Source organism: Schistosoma haematobium, chromosome 3 (assembly GCF_000699445.3).
Source record: "Schistosoma haematobium chromosome 3, whole genome shotgun sequence".
NCBI classification, from domain to species: Eukaryota; Metazoa; Platyhelminthes; class Trematoda; order Strigeidida; family Schistosomatidae; genus Schistosoma; species Schistosoma haematobium.
The window spans coordinates 6246299-6259432 of NC_067198.1; the positions used below are offsets into that span (position 1 = coordinate 6246299).

Sequence of the window (13134 nt, forward strand, 5' to 3'; positions counted from 1 at the left end):
TCGTCATCCATTGGCGTTAATGTCTGACTTCAACTAATGCACGAAATTGAGTGACACATCTACCATTATCATCAGTGAGTTACTATCGTACAACAGACGTGGTTGAACTCCACTGGACACGGCTTCTCACTAGAACTCTAGGAAATACCTCTTGAAGCCAGTGCTTCCAGGTTTTCCATGGTGGTCTAACTTCAATTGACTCATGATCCCCACCATTAAAAAGTTACTAATTTGTTTATTAAATGTAACCTGTTTCCAAAAACTATTTGCAATATAAAGGCCACATATTTATCTATAAATATCCTTATTTTATGCGACGAAAGTAGCCTTGGAAGTAAAGCTTATTTTCAAACTTCTCGTATTTTGTCTTCTATCTCGGGCTTGATTGTAAGAGATTTCTAAGAAGATGATTAGAAAGCAGCTAGAATTTCACTGTCAAGCACTTTAGTATCTGACATATTACTGGCATCTAACATTACTCAGTACCGTAATAGATAACCGCTGCATCCCAAATTGGTAAGTATCAGGTTCAAATTTCGACAGGAAAATTAATGTAAAAGTGTATGTCGATAAAAAATAATAGGACTACATCTGAGTCTTAGTGCTACATTAGCTTAACCAGAAATCCGTCTAATAATAAGTGAACGTGAGTGACCACTAAATGCCTTTCTCACTTTCACTATTCGCACTTGAGTAGCAGATGGGGCTCGTGGATAGGAAGATTGGGGATCGGTACTGATTCACTAATATCCCATTTCAAAACATTTAGATTCTGTAATCCTAGAATATCACTTGTAAACGGAATTCCAGGATCATATACATCAACAAAGATCTATTACTATCATTCTTGAATGTCAACAACAGTAAATATACAAACCATTTACAGTAATTAGTATACATGTATAATAAATCAGTCAGTCATACAATCATAATGAACATCGGGTCTGGTACAAATACTCATTAGCCCAAGTTTCCATACCCCATAGACGTGAAATTAACAAGATGAGTAGCAAAAGTTGTTGGAATAATGTAATAACGATGATAATGGGGAAAAAAACTAAACGTTGTTACGAAAAGACAAAGAGAAAAGATATCCAAAAACGAATATTGGAGTTGGAGATCTAGAGGAAGATAAACAATGAATACACCGGTACCAATGTAAACATCTATGAGTTATGTCATAAATCATTTCCAACGACTGATATTGGTTATCATGCCGACTCCGACCAAGTAGGTTCAATCTACCTAAATGGCTCAGATCAACAGTTAGTGAATTTAGATGCTGATACCACATTTTACTTTCGTTACTACAAACCTTCTTTCAACTTCCACAATATTTAACAGAACCCATTGAAATACTCAGTGTTTAGGCATACGTCAACCATATCTCAACCGTCTCAGTAGATGCAGATTTATAATCATCAAAATTTCATCTAACCTAAACATTATGCAACTAACAGTGAACTAAAAAATGACTATTTTAAACAAAGTTATATCATCTTAACTTACCAACTAAATGGAGATCGATTTATGGAACAATGTTTATCAGCTATACTAGCTAATTGTATAAGAGCAAATTTTCTTAATATTGTTAACTGTCCAACTGATAACGACCAAAATGTTACATAATCATCTTTTTTCGTATCTAATAAATTACTACTTGAATTCAATGTATTCAGTCGACTAGATATTACTGTTGGATGTTGTTCACTATTCAGCTGATTATAACTAATCGACGTATTATTATTATTATTATTATTATCACAGTTATTAATTGGATAATTTTTAGTAGATTTATTACTTCCTGTATTATCTATTGATTTGGTTGGTGTAGCTTGTAAAGAACTCGTAGATAAATGAACTGTATGATCATCCTTATTAATATGCTGATCACTTCGTCCAACAGATGATTGTGTATGTGTTAGAATCATTTTTTTATGTGATGATGATCTTGTCCGACTTGACCAACGGAATGGATGTTTTCTAAATGATGTATATTTTCCAGATTTTGTGCCAGTGGTAGGGGATGCTTCGTCTGTTTGCTGTTGTTGTTTAGTTGATTGACTGTCAGCTTCAGTTTTACCGTCTTCTTCAACTTGAACACTGTTGAGAAAAAAATATGATAAACTTTTAAATGAGACTTTCTTAACTACTTATTAGTAGTATTAAAATATTAATCTCAAAACTACTGACGCCAATAGTTCATCTTTACTCATTTGAATCTTCCTGTTGTTAAAGATTGTGATTGATCAACCTTTTTTTGGCATAATTCTATCCTGTTCTGGGTTACCTCTATATCGTCATTAATCCACAAGTACTTTCAAACATAGTTGAACAGAAGTTAGAAGTAGAATTCCGGAGGTGTACCATGTGGGACAAAACGCAACCTGGATTCCACTACTATCTGATGTTCAACTGTGCTTGAAAATGCTGTCATCAATGACCAACCTTATGTAATCGCGTAACTAATTTCTAGAAAAAAGGGTTTTCGAGCTGAAAAATAGCAAATAACATGAATTCTTCAAGGCCAGATATAAATGCTATCCAATTTATTCCTTTAAGGTAATAAATAACTTTATTTCATGCTTAACAATTAACATTTATCGGATTTACAATTTGAAATTGGATGCCGAACATTTATGTCGTAAAAGCAGAAACTGGAATACATTCGTCGACCATTGATTTGTACCCAATTTCATGTATTCTAGTCTTTTAGTGGTGATTAAATTTTACCACTAAAGATGCTATGTAGTTGGAAGTAGTCGGTAAAAAAACTCTGAATCTGAATTTTGTGCCGTTCAACACACACAAACAAGACGTTGCTGCAATCTTTTGAGAGTGGGTGTTTCCTAGGGGTATTCAGGTTTTTATGCTCAAGGTTCTCTGTCTGGATCCTTATCGGTAAACTGTTTGGGTAGCACTTCGAACCATCGTGTTTGATCTCAGTAGTTTGAACTCAGATGATGGCAGCCTACTTGAATATCTGGGCTACCTGTTCCTACCATCTAGATATTTAAACAAGTTATCTGTTTCCTTGTTTGTTTTAACAGATCATTATGTCAATTAATTGCATAATCTATTCAGGTGAGTTTGTGAAAAGTTCACGACCTTTCGCTGTACAAGTTGCAAAAACATATAATCAGAGACATTGTGATGGCTGGCAGTATGCACTGTAAAGAATGAATATTTTTAAAATCTCGACCTTTGAAATCCTAACATCTAACTGGAGATCATTCAACATTTATCGTCAATATCGATCAAGAAATAAGAAACGGAAACTCGCTGAAATAATTTGTGCTGAGGATTCTATATTGTGCCAAAAATCTAATATTGAATAAAGCTAATAATAAATAAAGAAATCAAGCAATTAGGGACAGGATTGAAGAACAATTCACATCTCCTACCTAATACCGAAACATAATGCATACGATGTCGAGAAGCTTAGATTAACGGGTGTACTACAGCTTGATTGATAAAACTCACTCAGCACTAACTCTATACAGTGATCAGTCGATGTAAATATCTCTTTCCTATAGAAAGTCAGTAGTATGTTAGTTCTTTCGACCACTTATGTGTGAATTCATTTTACAATTCATCCAATCACTCATTCATTTACTCTTCTTTCAACCTCCATACCTTATATAATTAGTCTACTATAATCATGAATATATGAAATATAATATTCCATAATGACTCGTATTTCAACTCCTATGTTTACGAATCGTTAACAGTCTCCATCGCAAATGTGTTCTAGTTTTTTATTAACACGAAGTATACAAGATAAATGCTCAGTGTACAAATGAAAGTAATACCTCTTTAATCCAGTTACCTCTGGCGATTCTTACCTTCTTCTATACCGACGTATTTTAAACATGATAGGGTTTCAAGAAATAAGTACTGTCAAACAGTTGCTACCAAATACTAATTCAGCCACTGCATCAAGAAACCAGTTATTAGTTATTATTGAGAAATTCTTGTTTTATGACTATATTACTGATGTAGTCAGTGTTCATCCATTGGTTAAATTAACAAGCTGGCTATGGTGGTCTAGCTTAAATCGACTAATGAATTCAACTATTATACGTACTTATTGGTTGAAAAGTAGTTTGCTTGGAAAGTCATTTTGAACTTGTCACTTTTTATGTTTAACTGCTTTAGGAATGACTGTTGTTATTGTTTCATTACCTTGAATGTAAGCTTAAATTTAACTGACTATCACTTATTGTAGAATCACATATATTATTTATATCTACTTATATATAACTATTATCGAGTAACTAAGACAGTCGTCTGATTGAAGCAAACCTCAGGTGAATTCAAGCGTTATTTTAGTGAATCTGACACTTCTGACACAGGTTCGTTTGTGATGTGTTGTAGTCATATAATTGATGCATATAATCATGTGAGCTTTACAAGTTGAAAAGATAACACAATATTAGAAGTTAAATCTGTCTGGTATTTTCGTATTATAATTGGCCACTAACGATAGAGGGAATCTAACGAACCAATAGGCATCAAGACATTCCAATTATTGTTTATGTCATTAATATCATTAGTTAAACAATAGATCATTAGTCTTATGATAAAACAAGGTAATCCCAAGCGAGTTCTATCATCAAACGCTTGTAATTGATGTGAACATATAAAAAAGGTTAAAATTAATACAGATCGGCTTACTTTGGAGCTGAACGTCTAGGTCCAACTGTTGAACTACCTATTTTCAAATTATCAAATGGTGATAATTGTGATTTATTATTAATGGTTGGTTGTTTCTGTTTATAATTAAATTCCATTTGTATTAAATCATTAATTTGTTTATTTAAATCCCATATATTATCATGTAAAATATTTAATTGTTTATTTGATAAATTCACATTGGTTATATGATCAGCTGATCGTGAAATTGATTCAGGATCACTTGATCCTAACGGAGTATGTATACGATTGATAGTACGCTGTCGACTAGTCGATAATGGCGGAGTAACTGAATCTGTGAGAGTAATTGAAAACATATAGTGTATAAAAGATGGATATATAAATATGAGGGCTTTTTCGGAGATTATGAACTAATAAAGTTTGCATCATGTACTGATTATAGTTAGACAGCCATTGACGACCAGGAAACACTAGATAGTTGTTTCATTTCGTTATGGGACTGCTAAGTGATGATGGACATCCACACCATTAAAGATCGAACCCGGAATTTTCAGTTCTCATCAGTAAGTGCTTAACGTTCAGACCACTCAATCGGCATCTAATGGTTAACATTTTAAACTTCAGTCAATTTTCAATACGGTATAATCATTTTACTGTAACAATGGTGGTTAAATGCTTAACTTCCGATGTGGTTGAACTCTCCACCAGTCATAGATTCTCGCTAAAGATCTGGTAACTAGCTCTTTAAATTAGACAAAAGATCTCTAAGTTTATCAGTTGTGCAAAATAACAAAAATCAAGTTTCCAAAAACCTATTATACTAATGAAGGGTTTTTGTTACATAGTACAAATATTTATGAAACACTTATTAACTTAGTATAGTAGAAGATATGAAAAGCCATCCCTCTACACACACACACAAGTACAAATAAACACTGAATCAACCATCAATAAATATGGACCACTTTTGAGCAACTCTAAAGTGACCTTGAGAATGATCATTTACTAACTAGGACTAAATGAGGGGTTATAAGCCAGTGTGAAGAATTAAAATTCTTATTAACAGTTGATGGTTGGGACTAGGAATTGCATTTAAGGTTTTCATCACGACATAAGCTTAAATGCTGGAACGCTATTTAGCCAAATGGACAAACGAAATTCGCACCAAAATCCAAGACCCGTCATCTTATGTATGATTGGTTCGCCCATAAATTATAGTCTTGCCATAAATATTAATCACCACCAGTACCTCTCAATCTCTCACTCACCATTTCTATGTAATGCTGTTCTATATTCATCAATACTTGTTACATCCAGTAACAGGCGTTCTAAAATTGGATCCAATTCTGGATGCGGACTTACACAAGACGGAGATGATGAAGAAGATAATAATAACATTTCATGAGGATGTGTTATAGGTATTGAGTATTGATCATCTGGATTATCTATTGTATGCAACAATTGTGGATTATGCATAGAATTCACTCTTGGTGAACGTTTCATTGTCACGGAAGAGGATGATGACGCTTTCAAATTGATCGATTTACTCTGAGGACGAAAATATACAATTTGCTGTTGTTGACAAGATTCATTATAACCTGGAATACCTTGTGTTGATATGGTTGATGAAAGACTCGGTGATGGTGCTGATCGGGTTGTATTCCCAGATGGTGATGTTGTATGCGGTTGGACAGATAAATAAAGTGGTCTGTAATCTGAAAGGTTTTGTTGATCGTTTTGACGTTGCTGTTGTTGTTCTTGTATACTACTACTATTATCGTTACCACTCAATAAATATTGCCTATGCTGCCCATTTTGGGCATAATTCATTAAGTGATAATTCGAATGTGAATAATTGGGATAACGACCCATAAAACTTCCAGTACGTAAATTAATTCGACCAAATGCTCCAACATCAGCACAATCATCACCACCAGTTAATGATAAATTCAATTCATTCCGTTCATTTTCAGGCAATACTTGGGATACACTACTTATATTGACAGAGTTAGTAGTAGTCATCATTGTTGTATTTTTCAAAATTAAAACATTTTTCTTACTATGATTTAAACTATTTAATGGTAGTTGTGTAGAATTTATTGTCGTTGTGACTACTGTCTCAGATGTGTTAGTTCCATGGAATGTTGTCGATATACAACATTTAGGATATATGACAGCAGTATTAATATCTGTCGTTTTACATGGGGATGGTGGAGGACCTAAACGTGTAGACCATTTTGTACATCCAGGTGATGATGAAAATAAATTACTATTATTTTTCTCAGTAGTAGTAGTAGTATTTAATTCTTTATACAATTGTTTCGTATTTCCATTGATTTCATCAGTTAGTTTTATAGATTTATCATTATTATCAAAAGGAAGAGAACTATGACGCATTACCGCCTCATTAACATCAATTGTTTTAACCGAAGGCAAAACGTCAGTATGAATAGTAGTCGTAGTTATTGCATCTGATGGCTTATTTGAATTTCCACTATTCGAACGTTTCAATCGTGATAGTGTCGATTTTAAATGTAAACTTGCCGTACGAATAAATGATGTAGCTAAATCACTAGAGGTCATTTGTTGAGGAAATGTTGATTTTTCCATGGGATTATGAAAATTTTCAGGTGAATTGATAGTTTTTGCTTTTTCTAAATGGGAATGATTTAATGCAATTGTATATTTTGGTTGATATAATTCTGGTGAAATCATTGTTGCTGTTGTTGAGGGTGGTGACTCAGTACTAGTAGTCAATGATGAATGAGTAATTGGTTGATTACGTTTTAATTGATATTGTTTCAACTGTCTCGGTGTTGTACGTCTTGAATCGACCAATTTCAGTTTATCTGAAGTATTCTGTGTACATAAAAAGGCAATAGAATAATAACAGTAATGATAATAGACCATAAAAAGAGTTGAACAATTTATTATTGAAAATGGCTGAGGTTATACAGAACGTTTTAAATGTTTAATAAGTATGGTATATCCAGTAATTTCTCCCGTTTTCACATACATTTAGTAGGTGAATGATATATACTGGAGTTTGTATAGGGGGATTTGTGAAGATTGTTGAATTTTCATAGTATAAATCATGAACTGATCTTAGCTAGACTATCATTGAGAATCGAAAAGCACTGAATGACGGTGTTCATCCACTACCCCGAGTCCAGGAATCGAACTCGGGACCTTTAATCTTGTATATGAACGTCCAATCCCTAGACCCGATTGCATATATATATATATATATATATGTATATATATATATATATATATATATATATATATATATTACACAATTCTAATCCATCGACTGCATTGGATAACTGTCTTACACCCAATATGGTTGAACTCCACTGGTTAAACCTTGCCATTATAACTTCAGGAATTGTATCTTGAAGCTAGTCTATAATGTCCAGATGATTAATATTAGTATAGAGAAACTTTGTGGACATTATAGAATTTTCATAGTTTGAATCACAAACTGATATACTGTAGTTTAGTTATTACCAAAGATTTCATTCGAAGTGTGTAAAGCCATCTTCAGCTGTCTGTTATGAACATTTCAATGTAGCGCACACAGCTCAACATCAAAAATACAAATATAGTGTGCGTTAGAACTTGAAATGATATCTTCAATGGAACTTTAATATCCATCACTTATGCAATAAATGAACGAAGATGCTTGATATAGTAAACTTATTCAACACTATTCACGTTATAGATAACCTAAGCCATATATATTCGAAATTCCAACACTAACTTCAGACCAGATAACTACTGTTACTTTTGTAAATACTATCGACAAACAGTTAAACTCAAGTAATGCTATACTATCTGAAGATATAACTGTCCCATTTAAAGCCATTTGATCGCTATGGCTTCAGCAAATTTCAGAAGACTGAAGTTTGACTGTTTATTAATCACCTTGAAGGATTTAAGTGTATCCACTTGATGTCCTGTGCTCTCGCGCAAGACTGATAGGTCCTGGTTTCGAATCTCGCGAGGCGAGATCATGGATGCGCACTGCTGAGGAGTTCCATAATACGACGAAATGGGCGTCCAATGCTTCATGTTTTTCCATGGTGGTCTAGCTTCAATTGACTCATGATCTCAACCATTGAAATTACTATAATATCCACAAAAACCCATCTGATGTAAGTATTATGTTGAGAGACCAAGAGGATTATCAACTGCGTTCTATGTTGATAAGTTAAAGGTTTTTTGAACTTTCCAATCAACAATTAACTGAGTGAATAACTAGTGATAAAGTGAATTAAAAGGAAACACAAAACAACTTGACAGTTTTATGGTGTTTAACTTCTGAAGATCTTCCAAGGTTTTTATGGATAACCTAAATGAGGGTGTGAAAATATTCAGTACTACATTTATGAGGACGTCCCACGGGTGAACTCAAGGAAGTTAGAAGAAGCTCAGAAAGAGCCGAAAATGTTCCATCCAATCATCTTTGCAAGAATATTCCAGAATCTCTACATGTAGCTTCCCTATTGGACAAATGCTAAAAACCACTGTATGCGGATTGGATGACTATAATGCTGATTTTGTTTTTACTAAGAACTAGAAATACCCGAGAATTTTGTACTATATTTGACACTGTTTGGAATAGCATTCCTTTTCACTCGTCTTCTGTCTTCGCATTTGCTACTTGGAGGGTTCTAGCGTTTGAGTGCTCAAGTTGTACGCCGTGTAACAAAGAATCTAAGTTCTAGATATAACAACATTATTTTTAAATCTGGATAACCTCAGTTTGATTAATCGTTTAACAGGGTAACAGTTTATTTCGTTCGATGAGTAGATAAAAAAGAACTGGAAGAGTGGTTTACGAAGCGTTTCTTTTTTATCTTACTGATTAACGTTAGGGATTTCAAATGATAATTATGTTCTGAAATCCTGGGTGGATTGTACTGATATAATCATACAGTCACGAGATTTAGTATAGTTGATCCATGGCTAACAATGAAATCCAGGATATACGTTTGATTTTACTTGGGACTCGTTAGATGAATGTACTCTCGATTTTATGGATAAAATGTTGGACGTTGGACATAAAGATACCAGGTTCTCTTTTGAATAAAAACATCAACACTGAGATCCAGATACATCCAACTGATGAATCACATATAGGATGGAATACGCATTCTGAATTTCACTTCTAATAAATAACCAACTTTATTGAAAAGTGGAAGAGAAAAGTTAAGATACAACTAAGTAAGAAACAATATCATAAATATCATCATCCACTTTAACACATGACAGATATTCCCAACTTGAGAAATGTTTTGACGTTTTTTACCTGTTTAACAATAATATTAAGTGAATTAGACTTGTCTTTTACATAACCTGACGTAAATTGCTGTGGGTGCTGCTGAATCGGTGGAGGCGGCTGACTTGTAACTTGATATATTTGTTGTTGTTGATGATGACGATGATGTTGTACATTCCCTGTTGTAGTCGTTGTTGTTGATGATGGTAATTCACTGACTGGATTTTTATGATTCTTGTTATCAGACATAATAATTACCTCTTGTCTATTAATGAACGGTGCACTGGATGGATTGATTTCTATAGATGTAATTTGATCATTAGAATGACTATTCGTTGTTGTCCGATTGATTCTCTCTGAATGATACCGTGTTGGACAATTTTTAAGAGTTAAACTGGAAAGAATAAGTAGGAGAGAATAAAAAATAAAACATGACGATCATATATTCGATAATGAAATAGTCATACATATGTGAAGTTTGTCTTACGTTTTACACACACTTTGACTTTTGTATTTAAAATATACTACTTAATCGTACTCAGTAGTTTGAGTTATTTGCAAACATTTGATGTTCCACCAAGTATGACATGATTGCAAAGAGTTGCCTGTTATAGATGAAGGTACTTTTATTTCAGTTGTCTAGTTCATTAAAATATTTGTATTAGTGCTTCCTGTTAGTTTTCTTCCTTCATTTCATTGTTAAAATTTAGTTGAACTAGGTTTTTCTGTCTTAAACGATATTCCTCGAAACATAAAGCATTATTATATGTGAAAATTATATTTGAAATATTCTCAGCGATTGAAATATAACTAATTCCAACGTTTCGTCCAGCTAACTTGTCTGGACTTCTTCAGGGTAATAAGCAAAATCAAAATTATCAAAGACTTTGATAATTTTCACATATAATGACTTCTCTATACTCGGCGCTCAATTACTGTCAAACCATTCGTTCTAATCTTGACGAATATTCGTATAAATAAAGCGTTATTCTTTGATAATCTCTCTTGATATAGTCGTACTCCGTTTTCTAGTTACAGGTGGTAATTGATATAACTTTATTTTAGTATCCACTTACTTTAAGGCTGAGATTACTCTTTGATCGTGCTTCTGACAGTGTACTTGATCCCTGATCACCTCATAATTCAAAACTTGTACACGCTTAATGTTATATTTATTGTTCAGAATGATTGTATCATATTTCAAATAACCAATGTCTCTTGAGACTGGAATTTTCTGCACAACTCGGCCGCCTGATTACAATCTTAATTACATATGCTTGACTATCATTGATCATACTTGAATTGATCAAATCTAGCTGAGAGCAATGATTCAATAATTAAAGCGTTCAGATTTTAGTTATTAAGTCGCAGTTCATAGTTTACTCCACCTATTTTGATTTGAACCATTCAATAGTTCCATCAGCCATCATACCCGAAATATGAGCCGAAGGTTAAAAACTAAATCTGTACAATGAAATATAATATTTCAGAATCACCATTATTCGTCAGTTAATACAAATCCATAGTTGGAGTCAAATTTGGTGAAGAAACGTACAAATAGAGTGAAAAGCTAATTAATCTGACTACAAGACAAACAAAACCAAATGCAAATTTTCACCGCTAACTTTATAAACTCTTCAGTTGTATGTATGGAACAGATCATCTAGGCAGTGTTAATTAGAACGAATACATTAATACAACTAAATCCGTTAGCAGTGTATAAATAAAAATAAATCCCGTAATTTGATACATTAACAATTATGATGGAGAAAATTTCCTGTTTAGGCAAATGTAACCGATGCTATTAATCTTTCCGAGCTGGATAGTTTAATTGTGGAACTTCATGTAATAAGCGTTAATGATCTTGTCCAGATTGAAAATGTAAGCTCTACAAGTAAACTGTCCATCTCAAAGAACTCAACAATATTAAAATTAACAATTGTCCGCCCAGTTTACCTACACAACCTGGGAAACCTGCCAAGAGAGCTCTCAAATGCCCTGGTACGACCAAGGATGAGGAGAGTTAGCTCTCCCTGTCGAAATGCTCTCATATGGCTACACGTATACAGCCACTATCAGGGAATTCCTACTCACTGCCTTCTCGTAGCGGGGGTGATGTTTACGAAATTGACACGAAAAGCGAATGTCTGGTACTTTAAACGGGTTGGTGCATATGGAGGATCCACCTAAGGGAGTTGGAAAATCTTGATTCCAAACCAATGGTGCACATGGGTTCCAGGATCCTGAAGGAACAAATGGAGTAAGAACTTATTGTTGGTCACGGGCTGCCATGGGACTGCATCTCCTAACGCTGCTTTACTGCCTTGTGGATTAGGCCCTTAGGTCAAAGGCTCCGGGTATGACTCCCTAAGAGAACCACCTGCTTCGGTCTCGGAACCCAGGCAGTATCACAGCCCACACACAAATCAAGTGACTTGTGTGGCGGATATCTATTTGGTGCCTCTTTGTACCAATATTTATGTGTTCAAATAAATAAATAAATACCCCCCCAGTTACTCAAGCATTAACTCGGTACAGTTTAATCAAGAAAAGAGTTAGCTGAAGTTCCCTTACATCATTAGTACAACAAAATGAAAGTAAAAAAGTGAGTAACAAAGGAGATGAAATAGAATTTAATTGTACTGGTAATAAGAAAGACTATGTATTGAGAATATAATTCAAATTAACAGAATGGAAATGTATAAATAACGAAAGACTTAAGCTCAAGATCTAAGTAAAAATAAAGAGTAAATGCATCTAGGTCACCGTGACTGATTTATCCCAAATCTCCGACTGCTGATCATGGTTATCATGAGGATTAGTCTAGATCAATCATTCTAACTATGGTTCAAATCTTTTGTTTAAAATTATTTATTTTTCTCATTACCGATAGCTACTGAGAAGTTTTAAACAAAAATAAGAAAGTAGTACTCAAGTACTCCTCGAATCTCAATATATCACTAATTTAGATTAGTCTAGAATGAATGGCATTATATAGTTCTTACTTACTTTCAATATTAATATATTCAACGTCATTATGATTAGAAAGTTAAACATTAAACTAACATTTTACATAATTTAATTATAAAAATAAATACTCAGCATACTTTGTTAATGAGTCAGTTGTAAAATAATTTTCAAATGTAACCCCTTTTGAAAGAAATCAATCATTTCATTGATGGATTAACATCGTG

The 13134-nt window shown here is 33.5% G+C and overlaps 1 protein-coding gene across 3 annotated transcripts in view; it reads right to left on the reverse strand.

Moving 5' to 3' along the window:
* Positions 1-13134, reverse strand: part of DLC1_1 (Dynein light chain Tctex-type) — a gene marked incomplete at both ends in the record, with an annotated part of 143019 nt that overhangs the window by 14571 nt on the left and 115314 nt on the right. For all 3 annotated transcript variants that reach the window (XM_051212869.1, XM_051212870.1, XM_035732900.2), the window contains 4 exons: positions 1510-2103; positions 4678-4990; positions 5925-7515; positions 9971-10334. In XM_051212869.1, the coding sequence (XP_051068793.1) occupies positions 1510-2103; positions 4678-4990; positions 5925-7515; positions 9971-10334 (2862 nt within the window). The remainder of the gene's footprint in view (positions 1-1509; positions 2104-4677; positions 4991-5924; positions 7516-9970; positions 10335-13134) is intronic.